At 34.5% G+C, this 27,974-nt stretch overlaps 2 protein-coding genes across 2 annotated transcripts; both read left to right on the plus strand.

The window, feature by feature from the left end:
• The first annotated feature begins 868 nt into the window (after positions 1-868).
• On the plus strand, positions 869-7,179 carry LOC124629672. The gene is made up of 7 exons (XM_047163185.1): positions 869-899; positions 1,071-1,343; positions 1,832-1,960; positions 4,203-4,317; positions 5,668-5,846; positions 6,689-6,751; positions 7,057-7,179. Exons 1-7 carry the CDS (start codon positions 869-871, stop codon positions 7,122-7,124), a joined length of 858 nt encoding a protein of 285 aa, XP_047019141.1. The 3' UTR covers positions 7,125-7,179.
• A 13,151-nt stretch (positions 7,180-20,330) lies between these two features.
• LOC124630095 (glucose dehydrogenase [FAD, quinone]-like) lies at positions 20,331-27,898 on the plus strand. The gene is made up of 6 exons (XM_047163822.1): positions 20,331-20,446; positions 22,748-23,119; positions 23,534-23,764; positions 25,142-25,274; positions 26,336-26,455; positions 26,575-27,898. The coding sequence occupies exons 2-6, from the start codon at positions 22,753-22,755 to the stop codon at positions 27,818-27,820; spliced, it is 2,097 nt and encodes a 698-aa protein (XP_047019778.1). The 5' UTR covers positions 20,331-20,446; positions 22,748-22,752; the 3' UTR covers positions 27,821-27,898.
• Positions 27,899-27,974: the final 76 nt, after the last annotated feature.

The following is a 27,974-nucleotide window of genomic DNA, read 5'->3' on the forward strand; positions in this document are numbered from 1 at the left end:
GAGATATGTATAACCCTAAAGCCTGCATGTGTTTATCTAATCCATTGTAGACGAGATTAGTGTCAAAACCCTTTAAAAATATACTTGTAACTGTCAGACAGCCTTTCTTCAGAATATTTAACGTGGTAATAAGAAAAATAAAATACACTTTTAAATTAAAAACGTAGACTGTAGAGTTTGTAGTTTTTTCATCAGTTACTTTTTTGATTTATGTTATCTAGCTGAAATTACTATTTGAGATAAACGTAGGATTGTAAAAGTTGTTACAATTTATAAAAACCAAATGGTTTTTGTTTATAGAAAATTACGAGCATCAAGTTTCTAATCAGTAATTATAGTAAATCTTTATATCTTAAAGAATTATACTACGTACTTAATTATGCACGCACGGAGCGACAGCTTGGCGCTCAAGTGCATAAAAAACTGTAGAACGATATAAAATTTTTCACAATGTATAGTATTTTTAATTAACACATACATAAAGGTACATAAACAAGTCGCATTATTTTTACTTTATACTTGTGCCTGCAGTGTCACCTAACTTGTTCAATATTGAAATTCATTTATTTATTTGCATTCCATAACATAACTTACATTCCTTAGTTCAGACCAGTATATTGGCACATAGCTACTTAGAAAACTGATACATTACCCTATACATATATGACTAAATAGGTATAAGGAAGTCCTTTACAGAGATAACTTCGAAATTTTGTACATATTTCATACTAAGTTCGTACCTAAGCACCCATTACCAGTTCTAACTCTATATCTCAATGAACACTTCTAACTGTGATATCATGAAGTAAGATTGTTCCCCGATGTGTAACCAGTATAACGAAGTCAATTTGACGACCTCGATTGCGAAATGGTTACCATGCTGGACTGCCAAACCGTAGGTCCGATGGTTTCGATTCCCGGTTCGGTCGACATGTGTGTGATGAGCAAGCATGTTGGCCGTGGTCTTGGTGTTATAATATGTATTTATAAATATGAATGCATTTAACTATATGTAGTTTCTCAGATGTGTTAGTAACACAAGTGGGGCTAATCGACCGTGTATGAAAAAGAAGTCTGGATATTTCTTATTATTATCAAATTGTTTGCAGAATGTATAGCTGTGAACATCAAGCGTTTAGACGTGCCAGCCCTAGTGGAGCTGGGCACGGAATCAGTAATCCTGGACTGCGACTACAGCACGGGAGAAACTCCAGGCCCAGGACTGGTCATAAAGTGGTTCTTCAACGGGTCTACAGGCCTCGTCTATCAGTGGATACCACCGCTGCAACCTCAGTTCATAGGACTTCTAAAGGGAAAAGTTGACCCGAATTTTAAAATATCGGGTGAGTTAAACACATCAAAACATCATTTAGTGACCTACTCAAGATTCTTATATTATGTGATTACCATAGTAATTCGATTCAGGTTCGTGAAGTACTACATCTACAAGGCCTGCCGCCGTAAACAAGTAAACATTACGTAGAAAAGTTTTTCTGATTCTTTCCTGTTATTCGCCTGGTTCACGTTACGGCTTTAATATACTTATCTTCCATTATTTATATTTTTATCGAAACGTCCTATCTATTTTCTATATTTACAAATGGACTCTACAATTTGATTAAGTTTACTGCTCCTCACGAATAGAGAAAGATTTACATTTTTTGCGGGTTTTTTTTTTTCATATACATTTCATATTTGTACTTGGTTTTGTCAAAATCCTAGTTGAGCAAAATTGCAGCAGCGTTGATTCCCGCTTGACACTTTGAAAATAATCTTTTTATTAAATTCGACGTAGTTGTGTCAAATTTTGTGAATATATTTTTATTTTCAGATGAGCCTTTACAGGCTTACCGAGCCATCAAAATAATAAACCCTGGCACACACTTGAGCGGCAACTATACGTGTGTGGTGTCCACATTCATAGCTGAGGATAGTCAGACGAGATCTATGTTAGTGTACAGTAAGTAATTTAATATCTTATGTTCATTTCTTTAACTTATTGCGGTACAAAAAACTTCTTTGCGCCAAATTCATTACTCCGTACTAAAAGAAAGGTACCAAAATTTTTCTAACTATCGTATACGTAAACAAAATACTCGTATTGTTGAGTAATTTTTGGCTATAAACCTCTTTAACTAAATACCAGACGAAATTGAAAACGTTACTTTGTAGTTCCTATAAATTAACTCAGCTGTCAACGTCGAAATGTCTCGAAGGAAAAGATATTTTGCCGACACAGAGAGAGATATTAAATTGACTTCTCGGTATTTCACTTTTTACTTCTATTTCGGTAATACGACTTGGTATGTGCTCTTTTTTCAGTGATAAAAAAGAATAAATGATGAAACCAAAAAATTTATACTGTTAGACTAAATATTGTTGATTGGTTTTGGGAATTGTGGATTAAAATACGAATGTTATTTCGAAATTGATAGTTAAGCTTTCTATATTATTAAATATACAAAACATTATACATTATTAATTCATATATTAACAACACATTCAATGATTTATCATTTGATTTCAGCCCTTTGATGTCAACTATATATAAATATTGCGGTTTCTTTAAATTTCCACGAAATTATTTTAAAATAATAAATATTAATAGGCTGAAATGTTTAATGTCAATCACCTGCCATAAAAAATATCGGCAACCAATAATCTAAAATTGATACAAAACTAAGGCTATAATGATTTTAATGGAGTTTATTCAAATGCAGTTTAATTGTTAAGTTATTTTTAACTTTATCAGGTAGTAAAACAGTACAACAATTAATTAAACATTGAGTTATAATGATTTTATAAGCCCTACATAAATGTAGATATTAATCACGCATGAATAAATATTGGTTTGTTTAATAGAATGTAAATAATATTCTAGAGCGCTGTTTATACTAGATGTGTTTATATTATTCGGTGTTAGCGGTAGGGAATTATAATAAGGTAGCTAGTAAATTCGATAATATATGCATGATTTAGTGAAGCGAACGCCCGTGGCTGCCCTGACTAAGCACAATCTGGATAGATAACTTCCACAATATATATAACATTCTGGGAGTATATTTTTATAACGCTTTAATATGGATGTCAAAAGTGTTCGATTAGAGCGTTATTTGGTATCTGAAGGGAATACTAAGTGATGATAAACTAACAAATATTTTCATAATATATGAAGCCATCTCTCCACAAACTATTCGTAGAAGACTCAAATGTTTTGACGAAAAAAAGATATATTCTTTCGTACTAAAATTATATTGGCTTCATGTGTCCCGATTTGGTCTAATCAGTTTAGCCCAAGGCTATAATTACCTGTTAATTTCAGGTAAGGTAAGCTGTCAGACCACGACAAACTAGATTAGCTTAGGCTAAACAGATAGATGGAATTGGAGTTCGATGAACCGTAACGCGTCATTCTAATTAGGTACTTAGGCGATAATAAAGTCTATACCAAGCTGTGTACAATTTTACCTGCAGGCTCTTGCTCAGTCTAGGTATATAGGTAATAGAAAATAATTTGATTATACCTAAATACTTCCAAAACTGTTGTAGGAAAACCTCTAGGCAGGTGATGGTTATAAAAAGTTATTTTGAAAGGAGTGTCTATAGCGTTTCCTGCCGGTTCTTCTTCATAAGACCCACTTCTTAGAACCATGCAACTAGCTATTGACGTTTCGCAAGAACCTTTAATAGGTCTATATGGAATAAAACCTTTTGACTTTGTTTACGTGAAAACAGTAGGTACCTCACGAGACAAAGGAAAACGTAATAGTGCAAAACATCTTTGTTTATCCACGGCCGACTAAAATGCATAACAATATTCTGGCATGAACTACAAATCGAATTGTCTGTGTATAGGCTTCCTCCTATGTTAATCTAGTTTATCGAGACGCGTATGGACGAATTAGTTCAACGCAGGACAAACCGATTTACTCTGCAATCGAGTTTGGCAGTCGGGACCTTTGTGTCTCATGTACGTTCATTGCTGCTGACAGACCTATACAGCCCAAATAACAACGAACTAGGAAGTCATATGTAACGGGAATTTTGGGCACCTTTTCTCTTAAAATAAGAACCTTCCCTAAAATAAATAAGGAACATACCAACTGCAGATATAAATAAACGTGTTCTGTTTATAAACTAAATACGTTGTACGTTTACATTGTTTCTTTTAATTGTAACTCACAGTCATTTTTGCTCCACAGGTCCGGGCAAGAGTTTTCATTTCCAGCAAGAGAAAAAATATGTATTTTTAGTAACGTTAAGATGTGTCGCGGAGTACTTGTACCCTCGACCAGTGCTAACTATATTATCAAAAGGGTAAGAACCTATTAAATATACATGCTTTATTTCAGAAAAATTATATTATGCTATTTTTGTGTCTACATAGTGAATCAAGTTGCGCGCCATCTCTCTCGTAAAACTGGTAACAATTGAATCTACGTATACAAAGACTTATATGGTAACGAGTGCTTTATACATTTCCTAGAACCTAATAACGGATCTACCCCGAGGCTCTGTAACTGTCATCAAAGCCAAGCATGAAATTCTATCATGAGCAAACATACTGGAATCGGCACATGGGTATGAATCTAGTCCATGAAAAACATCACTGTCTGGACAACGAAAGCAAAATACATAGTTAGAAATTAAAAATAAAACTTGTAATAGGTAATAAAAAAGTTAATTATCAAGACTAATAAAAGTACATATAAAGCATTTATACAGAAAGTGAACAGGGCGGAAAATATATAAAAATCTTGAGACGGGCAGACGGCAGTTTTATGGGTAATTCATGAGTGAGATAAGGTCAAGTGATCTTGTTATACGAATCTTGATGTTATATTGATGATCTTGTCGTATAAGTTCTGTACGCTTTACGACCTGGCCAGCTGCAGGTTACACATGTAATGTCTGCCTACATATATATTATTGATTTATATGCTATACTAGGTTTTGCTTCTTCAACACTCAATATTAATGTGTTTACGTTCGTGACAAGAAAAGACTATTGGTACTGATACCTATATTTGTCACTTAACGGTACATAATACTATAACCACTTCCAAATGGAGTAGGAACTATGAATAAACTCAGCTCCGCCCGGGGGCAATTTCTAAGTGACGTGTCTCACCCGACGTGCTTTAGTTTTTCTTGCTCGATTCCCTCAAGACACAGTAAAATTTTATAGCTATAAACTTTCTCAAAGATTAAACTTCAGAATGGCGAAAAGCTAAGATAAAGCAGCTTTCAGACAAATATAGGCAAACGTATTTTTGCAGTAATTCTGTGCCGTAAGGTGAAATAAGGTTATGTCTCAGCACTTTCTTAAAGGCAAAAGTTATTCAAAAGGTGTTTGAATTCTAAATTTATTACATTTAATATTAATGTTTTTATAGTGTGTGATGATTATTAGAATATATAATATTTTATTTAAATATCTCTTTTATTTTTTGATAGAAAATGTTTTCGTCAGAACATTATTAAATATGAATATTTGACCAATAATAAATGTCACCATAATACATTGTTTTCACACACCATGGCACACATCCTTTATTTACTTCCGAATTTGAACTGTCTCCCAAACTATTCAAAAGACACAGGTTATTCTTGGAACCCCTACAAACAAATTAAGTTCCTTTTACAATATCGGTATTTCTGTCGTAGCAAGCCACTGGAGCGAGCACTGACTGACATGAGGATGGATTCCTGGGGCATGTACACCGTGGAGACGACGGCGCTGGTCCACGACGATGACGTCACCAGCCCCTGGGAGGAGTTCGTCTGTGTATTGAGCTTACCCTTAGCTAATTATACTAGTAATAGAACTACTGTTTATTATCCAGGTAAGTCTTTATAATTTGCTAGGATTTTCTATCACTGTGACTCTAAATATAAAACAAACTTTAAACTTAAAACTTTAAAGCTACGCAACGGATTTTGAAGCGGTTCTTTTAATAGATAGAGAGATTGAAGAGGATGGTTTATATGTAAAAATGACATCCATTACATCGCACACGTGCGAATCCGCGACGGGTCGCTAGTTGTAGATAAAATGAAATTTATAGTAGTTGTGGCTGATATAATGTATTATGTATGTATTTTAATAAATCACGTACTTCAATATTTAATTTAATATTTTTTAATGGTCCTGGAAACCTAAACAGATACTGGCATAACATAAATGGCAATCAGTTGCAATCTCGAAAATAAAATTCGATTACGATACGAACGATTTTTTACGGCCTACGGAAACCATAGATATTAACGAGCCTGCAGTATCTGCTGGCCATGAAATCTGAGTTGCGTGATTAGTACGTGTAATGGCAGCCAATACACGGGGTACCTGTTCAGCATGAAGCCTATTAGGCTGGGATTAGTTTGGGTCCGATAATATGAGCGTTCAACCTCTGTACGTGTCTCTTCAGTGCCTAGAAGCGCGTTCTTTTTTTAAAGCTAGAGAAAATTATGCGTCATTTATGGTCATGAATTATTACTGCAGCGTTTTCTTAATGCTCCAATTCTAATAAAGATTTTATTTTTTTATTACTTTTGAGTATTTTATTCAATGTCCCTCACCTATCGCTTTTCATTGAGCAAACAGGTGCAATAAGTAGTATTGACAGCAGGTATTATAAGCCTTAGACAAACTTCTTGCACGTTGTCTGAAGTTGACCTCCTTTTGCAGGTCTTATGCCAACGCACAGTGCAAGCATAGAAGTGAAGAAACCACAGGAGCATCAAGCCAGCAGTAAGACACTTTTAAATACATATTTTTGACATAATCATCCAACTTTGATCGATCTTTTTTATTTAATTTAGTTAATAAGGTATCAAAATGCAGTGTAGAACAAGAATTTTTAACACTGCACGAAGCATTACTCGATAAATCTGCTAAAATGCAAAGTCCCAAACCGCAAACGGGCAATAAATGAAATGAAACGATACAACTATAGAATTCTGCCATAAAAACTCCGCCCGATTGAGTAACAATACAATCATTTTAGTTAACTGAACACTTTCCACCTTAATTACTGTAAACAATTTTATTTTCAGATAGTTCCCCGCTCCGGAGGTGCACTCTATTATACACTTTACTAATAAGCATTAAAATTACTTTTTAATAAACTAAGTAACATTGTACATACTGATTTAGTCTAGAATATTAAGTCTATGACTTTATGAAAGACGTAGCCTTTTAAGTTCATTAAGTTTGTTGGCTTCTCGTTTAGGTTCATATTTTAGACTGAAAACTTATTAGTTGTTGTTTTTGACTACCGAGTAGTTTGTATAAATTAATGTTGGTTACGTACCTATAGCTTCGTATTAAAATTGTTTTAGAAATTCTACAAAATCTGTGATACTTTAGTTTTAAAAATGTTTAATATTGTTGAAAAGCAAAGGTACTTTTATAAAGCTTTTAATTTTCATAATTTTAAAATCTAGGGTAAATGTTATAATTAAGGATTACTTGAATGTGTCAGTATTATTTTAAAAATAACAACCGTCTACTTTACCGGTACTGATTGTAGCTTTTTGATATACACCCTGTAAATAAAACGCTTGATGTACTTTCGTGTTTTCTCTTTGTTTTATAATAACGACGATCTTTTTTGTAAAACCTCAAAAAACCTTTTGAAGCATCATCCGAGAACCTAAGTAGGTACGATTCCACGGGAAATTCCACATTAATATTTTTTATCATATTGTTTAAGAAGGTGAGGTGTGTATAATATAAAACAGTAAATCAGATTTTGTTCCTCGCTCCCGTCACTGGACGGTAGAAAACACATTTTCTTTTACAAAAAAATAAGAAAAACTTGGTGTAAACACGTTCTCTGGAGGGAACGTCAAGTCGACGGAGCTCGTGTAACGTTGGAAAGTAGGTATAAAAAGCGGAGAAGGTCATAAAAAGGCTTTTTATATGTTTATAAGCCATCTCCCATCAGTACGTAAATAATCTTTCAAGCTTTAATTTCTCTTGTAGCATTACGACTGCAAGAAAAGTAAGGCTGCTTGGAGTGTATTTTATCAATATTGTAAAAATGTATTAAGTATCATCATAGTGCATGCACAGCTATCATCACATAAGTAATGCAAAAAGTTATTGTCATACATGAAAGCGTTATTTACTGAATCGGTAAGATAACCACAGATAAATCCCAAATTTTTTAAGCCTCAATAAGACAACAGCACACTAAGCGTGCAGGTTACTACCATAATTCACGGAAAGGACGATGGGCGTTTTGGTACCCTGTCCAACAGTGTTGATTCTAGTACCATTGCGTAGGTCTTGGCAAGCCAAAAAATGTTTACTATGACGACTAGTCCCAATTCCTTGTCCATTTCGCGTGACATCGACTAATAGAATGTATAATGTTCATAAATCATCAACGTAGATGTAGTTCTTAAATCCAACTGTATTGAATAAAAACTGGTAAAGTAACAAAAAAACAAGAATTTGGCCTTCTTAGAATGTTTGCCTGCCCACTGCTTTAAAAAAAGTCTGTGTGCAAACCTTTGCAGTTCACGCAGAATATAGCTTATGTATTTGATGAAAGTCTTTCAGTATTTACAATCAATTAATGTTTAATGATTATCGTGTTTTAATAACAGGTTTTTTTTTTATTTCATATAATGTGTAGGTACATGGAAGCCAGTATGTTTAAAGATAGTATGTAACTAAAATGATTAGTTGTGTTTTCAGAAATGTTTTGAACTTTTGTCAAATCAGATGACGATTGTGTTTCCGTAGTATGACTCCATAGACTATTACAACCTTTAGATTATAATAGAGTGTATCTCAAACAATTTAAGATGTCTATTAACTGAGTTTAAAATTATTATACTGACGACATATGCCTCTTAATGAATTTGCATATATGGATGACATACTTGTTTCTATGTCGATTTAATTTTTATCGTTACTTGGATCGGACAGCTAATTGAGGCAAGCCCCATAGTTTTTATTATTCTTCACGTAAATACCTTTCTAATGATATATCATACGTTACTGTTGGAGCGGGTACCAAATCCCATACAAAGTGCCCATTGTCCTTTATTATTATATCAATATATAATTTTTAACAATCAATAATATCTGCACATCTCTATTCTCCCAAATGTTCCGCTCGTCGGAACTGATTTCATCGGATAAAGGTCTTACATGGAAATATGATTAAAATCGAACCATAAAATGCAGTACTACTTTCTCTGGAAACCAGAAAATGCTATTGCATATTCGGATTTTTTGCAGAATCTATAACTCAATTAAAAGTTGAAAATATTTTTCTCCTCTGAATGGAAGATTCCACGTTTCAAAAAGTTAATAGATTACCCCGTCACTGAAACAAAGAGAACTAAAACGAACTAAATAAATAGATCTTAGACACTGTAATATAATCCTGCCTCGGGTATCTAATGAAATTGTCCCCGCCGAGTTAAAATGTCGTATCCACCAAATGTATTGATTGAATCCTAGAACTTGATGAGAATCTAGTCATAATGAAAAACTAGAATAATTGTTTTTCTTTCGTCTATGTCTATTCCTTCCATCTATAGACGTTAACCAAGTAAGTAGTTATGAAATCCCCGGAGTATACATTTTTCATAACAAATGTCCGGAACAACGATGTATGTCGTCGGAAATTATTCCAGCTAGCAGTTGTTAGATAAATGTTTGTAGATAAATACGGACCGTAGTTATATTATGTGCGTCCATAGAGAACTTAATACACTCGCACTTGTATGTAGTAGGAGGTTAACTTGAGATAGAAATATTACAACAGATAAAGAGGAAAGTGAGCACGGCTAAGTAGATACTCTCTCGCTGCAGTAATTTGGGAGAATTCCTTGGAGGCGGCCTGCGCGATATGTCTGCCTGAGTGCGTGGCTCCTTTAGCATTACCATAACTGTGGCGTTTCTGTATCCTCCTGGTCCAATCCCAGCGAACATTCCACATGACAAGGAAACTAAATCTAATGAAGCACTAGCGATTTGTATTTTCAAAATATCTGATCTGCCCCCTAATATCTCCTATGGACTATCTTGTGGAAAACAACAGAAGTAAAACTAGTGTAAGAATGTACATTTATAATAACTTTAACTTAGTAACAAATTGCTAGTTACGAGATGATTGTTCTCAGCGGCCAGCTTCCCTTTATTCCCTTAAAGTATAACTGAGTTGAGTACTTTGTAAAGCGCGAACAGCACTTCTAGTAACGTCTGACTCCGCGGTGGTAAGTGCTAAGTTGCCTCTGTATCTCTGGCGATAAGTTCCTAATTGCACTTCACTGTGCGGAAATGGGGTAAAGCGGGCAACGTCGGGCGAACACGTAGCGCGCGTACGTGTTCTGAAATGTACTACGCTTTAATGCGTATGACACGCGGCTTGATGTTATGTCGAGCACTTCCATTTTATGTATTTCAATTCGATATGGAGGCCTATCACGGCTCCGGACGAAAGAAAGAAAATCCTTTAAGGTGATCTCGGTGACGCGTGGATTACGCGAGACACCTTATCTGCGACGGAAAATGTTAAGCTGTCGTTACCCGACATATGAACCTCGTCGGCATCTAGACTGGCTTATTACTACAATTTGTATACATATTTCAAGGGGCGTGTGTTAACTGTGAATATATGTTTTGTATTAGTGCGCTGGGAACTGTAGCGGGACTCGCACAATTAGTTCAAACACTACAAATGGAGAAGGCAAACATTTTGTTAGTGCCACGTTAAATAAATAAAAAACCCGCAAACGAAAACTTTTCGAGGTTTATCAAGTTTCAAACACTACAAAAATCTTTTGTTTTCCTTATCCGTGTGTGTGTAAATAGTAGAATTAACTTTTGAACAAGCTAACAGATCTTTTGGCGGGCACTGATTGCTTTAAGGAAGTCGGAGGCAGTTACAAGTCTTATCTTATTATTCGTAGTCATACACTACTCGCATCCATAAAATCTAATGTTATAGTGAGGGGGAAGTGAAATACAAATTATTTGCTTATAATAAACTTGTACTTGCGACTGCGTCCGCATACATATTGGACTTTAAGGGTAATATAAAAATATATGTATTGATAGTACCTATTCGTTTTATGTGCAATACATTTTGATTACATTTACTACGGGTCTAGTAGGTTGTCTGCAGATTTTATAAATTCTTACCCACATGAAGCTTTTCATTCATACAAAAAGTAATATATATTAATAAGTAATACGAATAACTTGGTTTACGCTTTATAAACTTTAAACTTTTTATTGAAAGCGCGGTCGTTTCTAAATAATGTATGTAGAGTCGCACAATTCGCCTGAATTAATTAAATTTACACACGCTACTGACCTAACTAGTTTTAAAAGGCTTCTTATTAAATCAAAGCGCTCCTCAGAAGTGGAAGAAACATTTTTAATTAATATTACGTACTGAATCTGCACCTCGTGGCATCGGTATACTAATTAAATTTTAGTAGACGACATGTTTAGTAGAATTTAATTACTCTCAGTAATCACATAGGTTTACAGTGCGAAATATAGTTTTTGATTATACATAATGTAATGTATTTAATATGAGTTAAGGCTAGATTATTGTTGTGTAACTCCCTACACCGTAAATAACCGCAGGCAGTTACCTATATCATGAAGCCGACTGTGTGACACAAAGAAGGCTAATGTTACTGTAATTGTAACTGTTAGGTATAGGTATCTACTTTCTTCTATTCAAGATCTTCACTCCTGTTGCCATGCTGGACTCCCGCTATTACTGTTGGCTAATCAGATTTATAAACGCACAACTACAATAGTAGTTTTTCGAGAGAGCTATAAATTACATCGACTAATGGATAATACAAAGCATCCATGTTGAAACAACGCGGTCCGCTCGTCCCGTGGGCACAAGTTAATTTAATTTTCATCAATCAATATGACAAATTATCAATATACACAGATGGCTAAATAGACACACATACAGCCATAATTCATTTCACAAAACAAATGTTACTCGGTGATCCGAGAAGTCGGACATTGCTTGTGACAGCTCAAAATAGGAGTAATATTGAGTTCTTTTGCTAAACAACGACCCATGTCTACGTTAGGGCGTCCCCACACTTATCCGCGCGTATTATACTTAAGCCCCTCTAAAACTGGTAACAAAAAGCTTAGATCAGGACCACGTGTAGGAATATAGTCGCACAAATATTTTATTCGCATTAATCCTTACTGACACTAAAACGATATCAGTACCCGAATGATGATAAAGACACTATTATTTGTATTATGTACGTGCACTAACATAATGATGACATTAGACGGCAATCTTGAGCGTATGTTAACCATGTTGCGACGACAGATCTGCGCTAATCGGCTTATTGCGCGATGTGTGGACACCCTTAGAGGAAAGGTAGGTAACGTTATTTTTCTTCCTGAAAAAGTAACAACACTGCTCTTGTCTCAAATATTTTTTGTTGTCACGTGTTTTTGTCTTTGTTGTTTCACTTTTGCTTGTCGATTTGTTTGTACCTGGTTGTTTTTTGGGCAACTGATTTTCTGAATATTTATTATTCATAAAATCCGTTTTATATAGAGAGCAAAATTGATTACTACGTTTCCAGGAACAAAGATTTTTTTCATAATTCCATTTACGGATTGTTTTTGTACATACAATGTTTTAATAGACTTTAAATTAAATGGCAAACCAGGCCACATTGGACTGAAGATCCTTATTTCATGAGTTGATACGTATCTGTGTATCTTTGAGTATTTTCGTTCAAGGCACCGTGAAATTGCATGGTGAGCACCGTATTCTCGACGAAATAACAAAAAAGAACGGAAATACGAATAATGAGTTCTGTCTGATAGGAAAAGGATAGGATTGGATGTTTTTGTTGGCAATTTCCAAAAAGTTTATTATATTTTAAAGTACCTTTTTACCTGCTTACGAAGCAGAAGGCTTTGATGTCAGCCTGAATTGCAAGGGAGCTCAGTCAGCTGTTTTATTTTTTGTATTTAAAAGTATTTTATCTGGATCTGAAGCTCTACCCTTAAAATACCTCCATCCAATTAGGTACCTACAAACATTATTAGGATTTCGTTTATTATGAGAAACTTAAAAGAGGTCAGACCTATATTTTTGAGTAGGTTCTAAATTGGAAAGGTTTATCAAATGTTTTATTTCAATTATAAATCTATCATAAGAATTTTAACTCCATAAACAATTTAATTAACTTTCTATGTATAAAACCACCTACCTACTCAATGTAGGTATAGTTACCGGCACGGATATTGAGCTCTCGAAATTGAAAGAGTGGGGATCGCTTTGTGCACTGTACACATAAGGCAATAAAACAAAAAATCGCGTACGCGTAATACTGGAAGCAAGTAAACTTACGCAAGTATTCCACATTTACAAGACATTCCCATACGATTTCCTTCGCTATCTTCACCAAAAGCACTTAATATCAAGATGTATTCATAATCCATTTTACTGAAATAATAATTTCAGCAACTGAAGAGGATACCTATTAAATATTAATACCACTTTTAGTTTGATAACTCAATAATCATGTTCTCAGGAGCCTTTCAGAATTTGCGCAAATATCTGAAATAGGTACTTCAGTCACGTGCTATCTACAATATTGTTAACAAACACAAATGATTAAGAACAAAAGCTTTAAAAAAACACTATTAAAGTAAAACTAGCACGCAAGTATATCTTAACATTTTGAATGAGTTCGTTAAAATCGTACTAAACTGTTTAAGTTTTAAAATACCATCTACAAAACAATGGTTTTCGTCGGAATATGCAGGGCACCGTTTATTCACTAAAACTTTTATAATTACGTACAACTGAGTAAAGTTTTCATTGAAGCATTTTTCTATTTTTTTTTTTTTGATAATTACAATGCAATTACGAAAGTTCCTGGCTTAACTCATTGAGGATAAAAATATTTCAGTATAAAATCGAAATATAGCAGGTTTACCGTATATTTTTTTGGTTCTTTCATGAAACCCAAAAGCTTTAGATTGCCTTTCATACTTATAAAATAAATTTAAATCCATTTGTAAAATACCAGAGACCGATACACACGTTTTACTTAAAACGCACGTTTTTCAGTGGAAATGGTAAAATCCCTTATCAGGCCCTGAACATAATTATTGATGCGATCATAATAACAAGCCGTGAATTCGAGTTTCGCATTAGCAAAGCAGGGTAAGTGAGTTTTGGCTGAGATTGCTAGGTTCCGTATTGTGTTTGACTTTATTCAAAATACGGTACAACTCATAAAAAATTGAGAGTATTTAGAGGTTTGAAAGCATATTTTTTATGTTTATTAACATCAATAATTGTTTTTGTTTATTTAATAACCTGTTTATTATACTATCATAAAACGTATATAGGACTTTTAACTAAGTACGCAAATACTCGATATACATAATAAGGCAACACTGAATAAAAATATTTTACATCACAAAGAGTCTGCTACAAATTTACACCAACGTAGTTTTAATTAGTTCACCTCATAAAATCTTAACACAATACCGTCACTAGTTAAGTCCTTAAATATATCCCTATTCTAGCATATTGACCTTAATTCAACAAAATAAAGGGTCCGGCATTAACTGATTAAACTGATACCCACCCTTCTCAAAAGGGATGCGTCTGAAGACACAAAAAGTCAATCCACCAGGGTTTAGGGTAAAATATTGATCATAAAACATACTATGCATGTGATTTTCAAATTTATTACACAGATTGATAAAATAACTTTAAGGCCGTGCAGAAACAAAATGTAATTTATTGATACAGACAGCCTTATTTATTTCTGTCAGTTGGTGGTTTAAATCTAGATATTTTATCTGTGGAACACTTGTGTTTTATTGAAAAGAGGATAATCGAAGCGATAGAATGGCAGAGTAAGGACACGCTATTCTTATTTTTAATATTTATTTTTCGTGATTTCTATGAATTGCTGCTAATGCATCTAGCTTTTTGTTTGATAATGCAAGATAATCAAAAAAGCTACATCATCCTGTATTAATTATTTACTTTCGAAATATGGTAAGCCTATATTTATCAACCCTACTCAATATTTTTATTGAAATTCATCAATTTTATTTAAGTAGGTATGTTGTCATAAAAAGAAATAAGAAAAAATATTGTGATTCTGGAGACCAAGCCAACTGTCACATAATTGAAACAAATGACTTACGTGACATAAATCTTTCTAGGCACGATCAATTTTATTGCTAACCTGTACACTAGCTATTTCCCGCAGTTTCAACACCCGCAAGTAGTTTAGTGTCCCATTACTCCCATTGCTGAAGATATCGAGGATCCAAACGTCCTATATTAAATAGCACGTGCAAGTGGATAAATAAATAAAAAAAAACTTTGTCAAAAAGCTCATTTTTGCGTTGGCATAACTAATGATTGATAGCATTTTAGGTCGATTTATTGTCCTACTAGACTCTAGACAAATATCTCCTCATTAAGCTGTGATCACCAAGTGCAAAAAATATCGTGGCCAAGACGGTACCTACGACTTCGATATAAATGCAAATTGGTACCAGAAATCTAGAAAATTCGGATTCCTTTGACGTTTGGTGTTTGGAAGGATCTTTTAATCACGAAAGTCCCTCGAGAGAAGTACCATGAGTTGCGGGTCAATAATTTTAAATGGAAAATTTGAAAAAGGTACGCCTACTCCAGACTGTAACTAAAAAAAATACAATGTAAGTAAATGAAGGATTCATAAATAAACTACGATAGAGCCAGCCTAGCAACTAATTCTCGTGCAGTAGCTCTCCGAGATGAAAATCACCCGATAAGATCTTGATACACCCTCATTTGATTAACGTAGCTGGGATCCTGTCTGGATACCAAATCCATTATCCTCGAACGAAGGCTGCGTCTAGAATATGTAAGTTTATAAGATTTTAAGCAAAAAAATACGGAGCGAGAGGTATCTACGTTTCACAAAAGAATTCGCGGAATATCAGTATTTAAACGGCTTTTAGAGCTTAGGTGTTCATTATAATAAAGTGAAAATCCTGATAGTGGATACGATTCCTTTCTTTACTTGCTACGTCTGAATAGGTGTTGGAACTTAAGATTTTAAGATAATCAAGGTTTTTACATTCAGATATTTTTGCAGATAAAAATAACAGTATTGTTAACAATACATTCTGTTCAAGTATTTATATTGCTTCAGAAAATCCTTTTCATCTCGGACTGACTTATTTTCAAGAGAGTTGCACTTTTTAGTGCACATACATTTAGTTTAATCGCAAACAATATCAGGAATATAGGTACCTAAAATTGTGTGTGGTATATGAAGGTGTCTTTTTTTGCAAAAGTACAGACAACGCCATCTATGGCAGATTTCAGAAGACTCTATCAACGGTACCTCGTCCTCGTACGTTCAGACTGCGCAAGTTCGTACAATTTTCTTGAACACAGTTGATGTGACCTGTTGGTTTATTAATTTCTGTGAGCATCACTAGATGTCACCTTTTTGATATTCCATTGTGACAATAATAAATACTAGTGAGTAAGCGCTTTAAGTATAAAAATCTATACCCATCTACATAAATAGGAAACTGCGGAACTGTTGACAGCAAGTTTGGGAATTAATTAAAGTATTGTATTCAGATGTTATTAAAAAAAAAAAAAAAACAAAGATAATTATTTTATGAACTTGAGAAATGCTTACAAAAAGATAACGTGTTTATGTTTCTTGTTTCATTATACAAAATAAAGAACTTTATTTACTTAACCATAAACAGAACTAGAAAACCCAAGAGGTAATTAAGATTCACAGATGAAACTATAATAAGTCGTAAAAATTAATGGTAAGGGTGTATGATTGATTTTCCTACCAAAATGTATTTTTCACAAATACTTACTTAATTCTAAATAAAAAGAATCAATTCCAGCAATGTTACAGACGAGGCGCAAACTCTTAATTTGGCATCAATTAGCACAAATCATGTATGAATTTCATTTTTAAAACTCGTTTTTGACCCCGGCCTAGAACAAATACTTTCACTGTATATACTTAAGCAGGTAGGTATATGAATTGTAGGATGAACCAGTTTGAAAAAATAAACGAAAAGAAAAGTCATTCATCTGGTCTTCTGAGATACCTTCGTAATATATTATTATCTACATAATCATTATTCAGCCGATAGACCTGTTTCTCACAACATAAGGACATCTTGATTATTACGTATTATAAAGGCATGGAAACTATTTTGTTTATCTATGAACTTGAATTTAATTATTTAACACAACGGCACATTAATTTTAACACGTACAAAAGACATATAATATAACAGTGAATGAGCTTTAATACCCAATTGTATAGGTAGCGGAAACCTTCCTAGGTCAGGCGGTTGCCAGAAATAACTTAAATATCACTTGACACACTTTTGCTATTTTTGGATATTTAAGTACTATAGAAATTCGCGGTTTTGGGTCTGCTTTTACATTCATTATGGAATTAATCTGTCTAGAATAGAATCATTAAACATTGTCAAACAAAACACGAGTTTAACGTGGGTGTGTACTTCTTTCTGCGTAGGTCTCTTATTTTATCTTATTATTCAGCAATTTATTTGCAAAAACAGAAATGCCTGTTGGGAACGCAAAAAAACCTACGCTGGGGTGTAATCAAGGAAGAGGAATGTAACGATAAAAAGTGATGATTTATACTCTGTAAGAAACAAGTACAGGCGAGTAAGTAGTGAGTGCTCACCACCTACTCGCCTTTACTTTGGGGTTGTTGTCCCTATTGGCATCCCAGGGCCCGTCTTCACAAAGTCTTTTATTTTTACACAAACAACATTTTTAAATCTTAAAATAACTGAACCGGTTAAGCGTCATTTCGTTTAAAAAGCCAGAAAAAAGTAACTGTTTACGTTGTGTTTAGCGCCCAAAGGGACCGGTACATTTGTATCGCCTGGAGCAAATCTGTAGGCCGGAGGACAACCAATATGAAGGTTATTAAGATTCAATACACGAAGCCGTTGGCCCCTGACATTTCTAGCATTTCGAACCAATACCTAATGACGAAAAAGTTCCTATGTATACAGAATACATTATGTTACCAAACTTATTTTGATTAACTCTCTTCTTCCAAAATTCTCCGAAGAAAGTAAAAAAATATTTTCTCTTTAAATATTTATGCAAATGATTTTCGACAGTAGGTTATTACGACTATAATAGTATAATTATGAACGGATTAATTTGACTATGAATCATAGAAGAAAGGAGCACTAAAGGATCTCACAAACTTCGATTCTCTCCGTCCTAGAAAACATCCCACAATCCATCCTACGTGATTAATTACCTACCAAACTCTTCCTTAAAATGAAAAAAAAAAACAGGCAAAAGAGTTACATACTTTCTTAATACCTAAGTAAAAACAGAAACATGTTTTTCTGTTACTAAGTACTCGTATAAGGCACGTCTGTGTTGTTTCAAAAATGATTGCAAATAATCAAGTAGGTTTACATATCATATCTACTCACGTACGAGTAAGTAATAGTGCATGTAACTAGATTATATTATTGTGTCACAAAATTTTAACTACGGTCATAAATTTCCATTACAGCATTAGTTAGATGTTGTTAATTAAGAGACCACTGTTGTTCGTAATCACCTGATCTTGTTTGTTCATGTTAAGTGTAAGTACATGTATCTACCCACGTATATTTCTAAGTGGGTGCATGAACATGCCTGGTACAAAGGTCAGATGAAGAAGATGAAATAAACATAATTTTATGATCCTGAACGCTTGAAGCGTATGTCTATACATACCTCATTTGATGTAATCCGAAAGGTAAGGTTTTAATTCTGCTTTTGTTAGACAGTTATTAGCGTACAATAAGTCCTGTTATTTTGCGCTATACTTTCAAGTAGTAAATACCACAAAATTTTTGCTAAACGCGCAAAACCTTAATAAGAGTCACACATGTATGTACACGGTAAATATGTATAAGTACACAAACATATCCTACTTTTATTACATCTCGAAACTATGCTAAGTCGGGTCAAACATGAAAGGTAATAAATCAGCTCATATATCTATTGCACAGCACTGTTAGGTAGACACGATATAATATTTCCACCTTTTAAGTTCCTAAGAGAATTCTTATCTTGTCCGCTCTTAAATGGTCATAACTTCCTATGAATAATTCGCAGAAACACCTGCATTTGTGTGTCCTTTGTGATCGTACGTGTGATGTCCTGTAACGGAATACCTTGGCAATTTTCTCTATATGTAACTGTAAGATATGTTAGTCCAGTGTTTGTTCTCTTTTGTTAGTACTTAACGGGACCACTTCTTTTAACTGTAGTGCTGCCATCATTATCCGGTTCACACGATTTGTCTATTTATCTTGATGTACCTACAGTACTCGGTAATTGGCCGAAGATAAGTGTGGTAGTTGGTGTATTGATTTCAATGTCTGACGCACTTAACTGTTCTAAATAAAAGTGATGTTCAACTTATTCATTAATTTTGTTCTCTACTTAAATTTCACTCACGGCGTTTCTCATTTTGTTCTCGGTATGTTCATTAATCATAGCCAATCACTCAAAGGCTTTTTTATAATTATTTTTAAAGTAGTGTAGAAAAATATGTAGGTAACAAATTGATTAAAATATAACCTGGCGAAAATGCAGTTAGACACCCGTTGACTACATTCCAAGTCGTAGTCTTGAATGAACAAAACTGCGTTTTGTATTTCTGTGATAAATGCACAATATATTCACATTAACAAGTACCAGTTTGTACTATGTCAAAATGGTATTATCGTTAAGGTGGTAATTACTATAAAGTATGTCCCCCTTTTTTATTACACCTCATTTTAAAATGTCGTCATAAAATTTGAGAGTTTCCGTGTAACCAGACATGTTTACTTGCAAGATCCCAGCTTACAAAAATTAATCGTAAAAATTAAACTTTAGCGGTGTTTAAATCAGGAACTTGCGAATTTATGAGAAATGCGTCGGTAAACAAAACTTAAAATTAACTAGAAGTACTTTACATGGAACTATATTCAAACCATTTCAGAGAACAAAACAAGTTACATGCTCATATGCTAAATTTTGAGTATAAAGCGCCTTCTAGATTCAAGCTATCTCCACGTACGGAAGTTCTTCTAAACTAAGTCCTAAGTCTTTGAAGGACATTTGACTGTTACACTCAAGTACGCGTTTCAAGGATTGGGCAAACGCTAGTAGTAGTGTAGTTGTTGATATTGGTCATTATGTCAAACTAGCGGTAAATTCAAGTGCGCGGTCAAGGCGCTGCGCATACACAATCTCCTACGAAGAATGCTCCACAATCATTGCTCGACCATCCGCTGCAGTGGTGAGACGTGGTGGACATAAGCCATTTAAGGATTATAAGGATATTTTTTTTGTTAAGTAAACGTCCTTTAGAGGTGAGTGAACCGCTGTGATTTTAGCTTATCAAGAACATGCAGTTACATTTTTTTTTCCTTTTTCAAAAATGTTGTTTGTGTTACGTTTATGATTATTATTTTTGATCAATTATTTTTACTTAAAACCACTTAAATTCAACCTTAAATGTATGAGAACACAAAGTGTTTTTAACCTTAACATTTAAATAATTACCACAAATTAAAGTAAAGGGTAACTTTTAAAAACATTCTATCAACAACTGAACAAGAAAGTTTGGTAAAGTGCAGAGTGAACAGCTGCGTATTGGTATAACTAATTAAACTGGCCAATTAACTAACTCAAGTACTGTGCACAACTAACTTACTTCTGCACTTTAACTTCATTTGAATAGGCGTACCTTTCAACTTTCTTGTTATGAACCTAAGCTTACAAATTGTGAAAACAACTTATTTCCAGCGTATTGTTTGTAAATAGTAAACGTAGTTGAACTTACTGTTTATACAGTAACACGATTTTGAGCGGTTACGAACTTTATACCTGGTTCCACTAATATGTTAGCGTCTTGTTACAACTCTCTTCACTTACCACCAACTCTGTCCATGATTAGAAATAATATTTCAGGGTTTTGCACCATTTATCGCAGGTATTTCCCACGAAACGCGGGAGAAACCGTGGGCGGAATTATTAGATTGATAATGTTAATAAATGAATTATGTTCATTGATAACTAACCAACAGATTTTCGTTGTTTCATTATAATTTCGTGAAATACGAACAAAACATACGTATACTGGGAACTACTTCGTGTCTCCTGAAATCTTATCAAAGTAGTAAATAGCCTTATATGATAAATGAAATTGCTAACACTGAAATATTTTTTTCAAATCGGAGTAATTCCATAGACAAGCGCGTTCAAGCAAACATCATACAAACAAACTATTCAACTTTAATATTAGTACTTTTTTTTTAAATAATGAAAAAGGTGTAATACTGTATTTGGATAAACAATAATATTGTTTTGTTAAACGTTACTACCTGCCCATATTTTAATTACCGGGCCACGCAAATAGTGGGATAATAAAATAGGTACTAGTTAATATACACCTTTGTAAATGAAAATTAATTGTCACCAAGTTCATTTGCAAAAAACATGAAGTAAAGTTAAGCTTTTTGACCTATTTAAAGTCAGCTTTATATTTTACTATTGTTCCCTGAACTATAAAATTAATTAGTAGTTTGTAATGATACTCCTTCCTTTCATATTAATTTTACTTGAGTTAAAAATAAATTGAGATGAGACCGTACCCTTTATCTTAATAAAGCACTACAGATGGAGCGAGGTGATACTAAATCCCACAAAAAGAAATTGGATGCCGTTCAAACAGTCTGTTTCTTACTATAGACTTTGATCTATAAAGTTCTCACAAGCAACTGTAAAACTGCTACCTAAAGTCTATCAATAACAGTATTAACTGCATATCGTAAACCCATCAATAGGTGCTTAGTATCGCCAAATAAGAACCGTTGTTTGTTGTTAGTTTCTATTCGCATCATGCGTGGATCCTATCAGGCACCATCGCATTCATACAGTTGCAATCATTATGCCGAGTGCGTGACAAATACACGACTCGGTTCGCTCGTGTCAAACGTGCGGTCTCTCTGAACAAAAACAACTGGATTGTCTTATGGTAGTGTATCCTTAAATAATGAAATTAGAAATATATAACTATTCGTCATTACGAAGAATTATACTAAAATTAATTAGACACAATTTCATTTTACGATGACTTATTCAGAAAAATCTCAACGAAAACAGATATTTAATCCTGGGCTTACCACAACACAATAACATACACTTAGGTAAAAAAACGTAGTTTTACTTTAGTATTACAAATCATATCACTTTTATTTCTAAGCTGTGATATTGAAAAGCCATAATGATACCACGTACCATACGAGGAAATTGAACCTTTACAATATCGACGTTGCTATGACTTCTTTCAAGCAAAGAATCTAAATAATTGCATTATCATTTTATGGGAGTGGATATAGGAATAGGTTTTGTCAACCTTTTCTCGTGTTTGCTTATGATAACAACGTGTCTTTACAGTTTTACGATATGGCGGTAAAATATTATTACTTTCATTCTCAATTCATCGTTTACAGCCAAATGTGGACTTTTGAGAGAAATGAGGAGCTTTAAGTTCCATTATTTTTAGTGCAGAATCTCATATGTATTCACAATAGTCAACTATAAAGTTTTACAATCAGACTATCACATTCCTCAGAGATTTTGCTAAATTATTCCGTTTCTATTTTCAGGGACAATGAAGCTAAATTACATATTTTTAATATTACTCATATCATCACTATTGTTGACTAACGCTGAAGATGATGAGTTTGCATCAGTAGAAAATGATCTGGATAACAGACAAATCCGGATACTATGGCCCTATCCTCTGAAACAGAATGATACTGGAGGCGTTAAAGAAACGTTGGCTTACAAGGCTACAGATGAACAGCAGTATAAAGGAGAAAACCATGAAAGACAAAAGCGTTTCCTACCTTTGAATTACCATTCGTATCCACCAAACGTGATTGCAGACAAGATGATGCAGTCACTGAAAAATTATCCGTCAAACAAAGCAAGTGATCCTCTAGATTTCTTACGAGACTCTTATCCTTTACCCAAAGGTAAATCATTTTTCTATTCACATTAACAGATTCTTAAATAAATGTAATCTGATAACAACAGACCATTTATGCGTGTAATGTATCCAAAGTTATCCGGTAGCGTATTTCATTGTTCTCTTATTTTGTTTTCGCACTCAGAACCCAAAGTTTTAATTACATTATTGTTTACTTGAAGGCCGCGACAGCAACTTGACACTTAAAAATCCCTTGGCAATGTTTCAGCTATAAATAACGAGATTTCAGTAAAGCTTTTACATGTTCTTAAATTATTAAATTAATGTGAAGTTTTCAATGTACGACATACCTACCAAAATAACATACTTACATATTTTTACCATTTGCTTCTTCTTCTTAACTGCATAAACTATTGGGGAACCAAACCCTTTTTTTAAGTATTCTTTTTAATTCTTCTAGGATATGACCAGCCTCTTGACGAATACGACTACATCATCGTCGGCGGAGGGACAGCCGGCTCCGTCTTAGCCTCTCGTTTAACTGAAGGCAAGCCCAAAGCCACAGTGCTGGTCATTGAAGCTGGCAAGCCGGAGAGCCTCCTCAATGACGTACCAGCTTTGGTATCTACCATGCAACTCACTGACTACGTGTGGCCTTACACTATGGAACATCAACCTGGCATTTGTTTAGGTAACTTTTTAACCTGATTTTACCTGAATGAATGAGCACAAAAAGCATCAACTTTTACTTACAAATAATGAATGGTCGCATTTGGCGATTCACGTATTTATTTTTATTATTTATCGCATCTGTTGAGGACAAAATCCGGTTAAATGTGGGTCTAACTTAAGCTCAATGATTCCATCACTAATGTTACCCAAATGAGATCCCTTGCCCCTCGGTTCATACCCAGAGGGTGAAGAACACTTTGATAGCCCTAAAACTTTGTTGATTCTTATCACAAACTAATTAGAAACGAATTAGTAACTTAAAGATGCGGTATTTATAGACGTTAAGTATTTTTGATAAACACCACGGCATTTTCTGAAAGAGATGCTGAAGACCTATGGGATTTTCTTTACGTAAATACGAAGCTTCTCGCGCATAACCAAAGTGTGTGTCACTTGTCAGTTAACAGTTTGAGTCATCCATTCATATATCACCATTTTTATACAAATAATTCTGCATAATTAATAAAGAATGAGGAAGTCACCGTATGGTAGTAATTATGTCAGTATCTTTACACTATTTATGCAGCGTTAAATAATAGTATTCCTTAACGAACTATGCAACTGGGTTATTATGCTAATGAGGTTAATAGTACCGCTGAGAAATAAAAACTGGTTTAGAATCATACGGAGCTCATTTTTCTCACTTTGTATTAATAAGTCCTCCCATTGAGGATACTGTACCTGGTTGTTTTATGTGTGAACTATATAGATATTAAAATATAAAATATGCAAACAGAAAACACTTTCGAGTGTTTTTTTTTTCATTATTAAGAACTGGTATATGCTAGAAGGACGGGTAGCAGACATTCTCTATTTTATATTGTTTTCATACATTGTCATAATCGTGTATTTAGTCCAAATAGAGCATTATTTCATCGACTAATTAGTCATATACCCATTTGGCCAAGTGTCCTCTGTGGTCTCTTATCTCATAGTTTATTAGTAGGTAGGTCATAATAATAGCAATAAGGTTAATTAAACTTTCATTTTTAACACCGTCTGAGGGTCATTTGTCGTGGAACCAAAATTATTTAAATGTAAATGGTATATTTGGAGTAATATACTTTTGTAATAATTTGACAAAAGTAGTAAAATACTACAGGTCTAGTTAGAGCGCACAAAATTGAGTTTGATTAATAGATGGCGATGCAATGAGGTATAATTCAAAAAATACCTAACATTTAAGTAACACAGTAGCTTTTCATAACTTGTAGGACCGCAGATCTCAGTAAATGGGTATAGAAAGGTATTGAAGAACCGACAAACGGACTATAAAATGATTTTATGATGGTTTTCCTTTATAACAGATTGTCATTTAGACATTTGATGATTACAGGAAGCAGGAACGAGCGATGCTATTGGCCTCGAGGCAAGGCTCTGGGAGGCACCAGCGTTATCAACTATATGCTGTACACCCGGGGACGCCCACAAGATTGGGACAGGATTGCTGCTGATGGAAACTATGGATGGTAAGGAAAAAGTAGTATTCTAGTAGTCTATATAAGTCTGCCTTATGAGCGCGTCCGACCGTGCTCTCGCTGTGGCGGCATATTGGGCTAACAAAGTGTAGTGTCACTGTAAGACATATCATCGACACGAAAGAAGAAGAAGAAGTAGTCTATAGAAAGAGTAGTAGTAGTAGTCCATAGAAGCTAACTTCGGACAAGCAAAGCTTCTCGAGAATATCGCGCAACGAGCAAGGAGTCAAATTGCTAACTTCAGGATTGTTATTTACGCGCGAACTGATCAAATATTTTTTTACCGTAAATACCACAGATTATACTTATTAAATGAATGGCCTTAGCCAATTTATGGGCTTACCCAACATGTAGCAAAGGGTTAATAACATAAAGCCTGACAGGCAATTTGTCTCTGCAGTCTGTCATTATCATTAGTATGCACGTTAGATGAAGGTAACTCATTTGTTTTTCTTACCCAAAATGTTTGCCTTTACTCTACCCACAAACAACCATTTTTTTGGTAATTTTCAAAATGCAATCTTCTATAAGAAAAAAAAATGAGAATACTTTATACGTACGCAAATTCTTGTACATATGTAGGACACTTACAAAATATTACCATACTTAGATACGCATAATAATTCAGATATCATATTATTCCAATCAACGTAAAATGTTTATGTGAATATAAATATTTACGCGTTTTTTCAAGCCCTTCAGATAGGTTTACAGTCTAGTTATAGTCAATCGTATCATTAAGTGGGGTGTACCGAATGAAAGTTATGAATCCTAACTTATAATCGAATGCCAAGTAAATCGGATGAAATTGGAAATTTGAATACGTTATTTGAATCATTGATAAAGCGATTCCGCCTTTTTATGGAATTAATATTCCAAAGATAACTAGGGCTCTGCTCACAGATGGTTCGTTTTATTATGATGTCTACAGCTTTTATGAGTTTTCCGCATATAAAGATGTTAATTTCATAAAAATAAATTGTTAATCAGTTCATAATGATTAATTTATGTAATCAAAATCCTTCCTTACGCTATTTTATTTATTCTTGCAGGAACTACGACGAAGTTTTGAAATATTACATTAAATCAGAAAAATCCGAACTGAAACATTACAAAAACGCAACGTACCGCGGCCGTGACGGGGAGCTAACAGTCGAGAATGTTCCATTCAAGTAAGTTACCAACTGTTATTAATTTCAACTATCCAAAGTTTCCAACTTAATTAAAACTAGTGAGGCTAAGACTTGGGAGAATTTTAAAGAATCCAACTGACGCGATATTTCGTTTGCAGGACTGGTCTTGTTGAGGCATTCCTGAAAGCTGGCAGAGAAAACGGTCACCCCACTGTCGACTACAACTCACCACACGAACTGGGATTCGGTTACACGCAAGCTACTTTAAATAAGGGTCATCGGATGAGTGCAGCCAAAGCATTCCTACACCCTCACAAGAGAAGACGTAATCTGCACATTCTCACAGATGCCAGAGCCACCAAAGTCATCATAGATCCCCAATCTAAGAGAGCGTACGCCGTAGATTATGTTAAGGACGGTAAAAAGCACAGAGTTCGTTGCCGCAGGGAAATTATTTTATCGGCCGGCCCCATAGCCTCACCCCAACTGCTTATGCTTTCTGGAATAGGTCCTGAGGAACATTTGCAATCGTTGGGAATTCCCGTTCTCGTAAATTTACAAGTCGGCAGGGTTCTCTACGATCACATTGCATTCCCTGGGGTTGTTTTCAAGTTAAACACAACTAACGCCAGTCTGTTAGAACCTAAAATTGCAACGTTGCCAAATCTTGTACAGTGGCTACACTATGGAGACGGACTGTTAACAACGACCGGCGGAATTGAGGCCATCGGTTATATTAAGACAGCGGTATCAGGGGATCCAGAGGATGTGCCTGACATTGAATTATTAAGTTTGGGCGGGTCTCTCATTTTGGATTCAGGCGGAGCGCTCAGGGAAAGTTGGAGACTTTCTGAGAACCTATTTCACGAAACCTTTGGACCTTTGTACGGCACAGATACTTGGTCAGCTGTCATAATGCTGACCCAGCCGAAGTCTAAAGGATATCTTGAGCTTAAGGATGCAAATCCATTTTCTCATCCAAAAATGTATGGTAACTACTTAACCGACCCTCAGGATATGGCAGCTTTTATAGAAGCTATTAAACATGTTATTCAACTCGGGAACTCGGCAGCATTCAAAAAATACAATCCTCAACTGTTCATACCAGAGTACCCGACCTGCAGGAATACTGTCCCAGGTTCTGAGGCTTATTGGGAATGTGCCGTTAGAACTATGGTAATTACGCTACACCATCAAATATCAACATGCAGAATGGGTCCACTTACCGACCCTTATGCTGTAGTTGACCCTGAATTAAGGGTATACGGAGTGGATGGACTAAGGGTGGTGGACAGCAGTGTCATCCCGCGACCGACGTGTGCCCACACTTCCGCACCTGCTGTCATGATTGGAGAAAAAGCCGCCGATATGATAAAACAAACCTGGTCAAATGTGGTCTCCTAGAAATAAACTATAAGGAACTATGTATTTATTAAGACTGCTCTCATTATAGGTATAAGATTAAAAATTGTGATTCCTACCCAGATTTATTTTATTTACGTTGTAAGTGACTGTACATAGCAAGAAATCTGTTTCTAAAGACGAGCTATTTATTAAC

The sequence above is a fragment of the Helicoverpa zea genome, chromosome 4, assembly GCF_022581195.2.
Source record: "Helicoverpa zea isolate HzStark_Cry1AcR chromosome 4, ilHelZeax1.1, whole genome shotgun sequence".
NCBI lineage: Eukaryota > Metazoa > Arthropoda > Insecta > Lepidoptera > Noctuidae > Helicoverpa > Helicoverpa zea.

Excerpts from the sequence above, each read along its gene's own strand:
- LOC124629672 (XM_047163185.1), top strand. The coding sequence starts at position 869 with ATGGTTACCATGCTGGACTGCCAAACCGTAG. Across the intron at positions 900-1,070 it reads GCTGGACTGCCAAACCGTAG|AAGTCTGGATATTTCTTATT; the intron begins GTCCGATGGTTT and ends TGTATGAAAAAG. Across the intron at positions 6,752-7,056 it reads ACAGGAGCATCAAGCCAGCA|ATAGTTCCCCGCTCCGGAGG; the intron begins GTAAGACACTTT and ends TTTTATTTTCAG.
- LOC124630095 (XM_047163822.1), top strand. The coding sequence starts at position 22,753 with ATGAAGCTAAATTACATATTTTTAATATTACTCATATCATCACTATTG. Across the intron at positions 23,120-23,533 it reads CTCTTATCCTTTACCCAAAG|GATATGACCAGCCTCTTGAC; the intron begins GTAAATCATTTT and ends TAATTCTTCTAG. Across the intron at positions 23,765-25,141 it reads TCAACCTGGCATTTGTTTAG|GAAGCAGGAACGAGCGATGC; the intron begins GTAACTTTTTAA and ends TGATGATTACAG.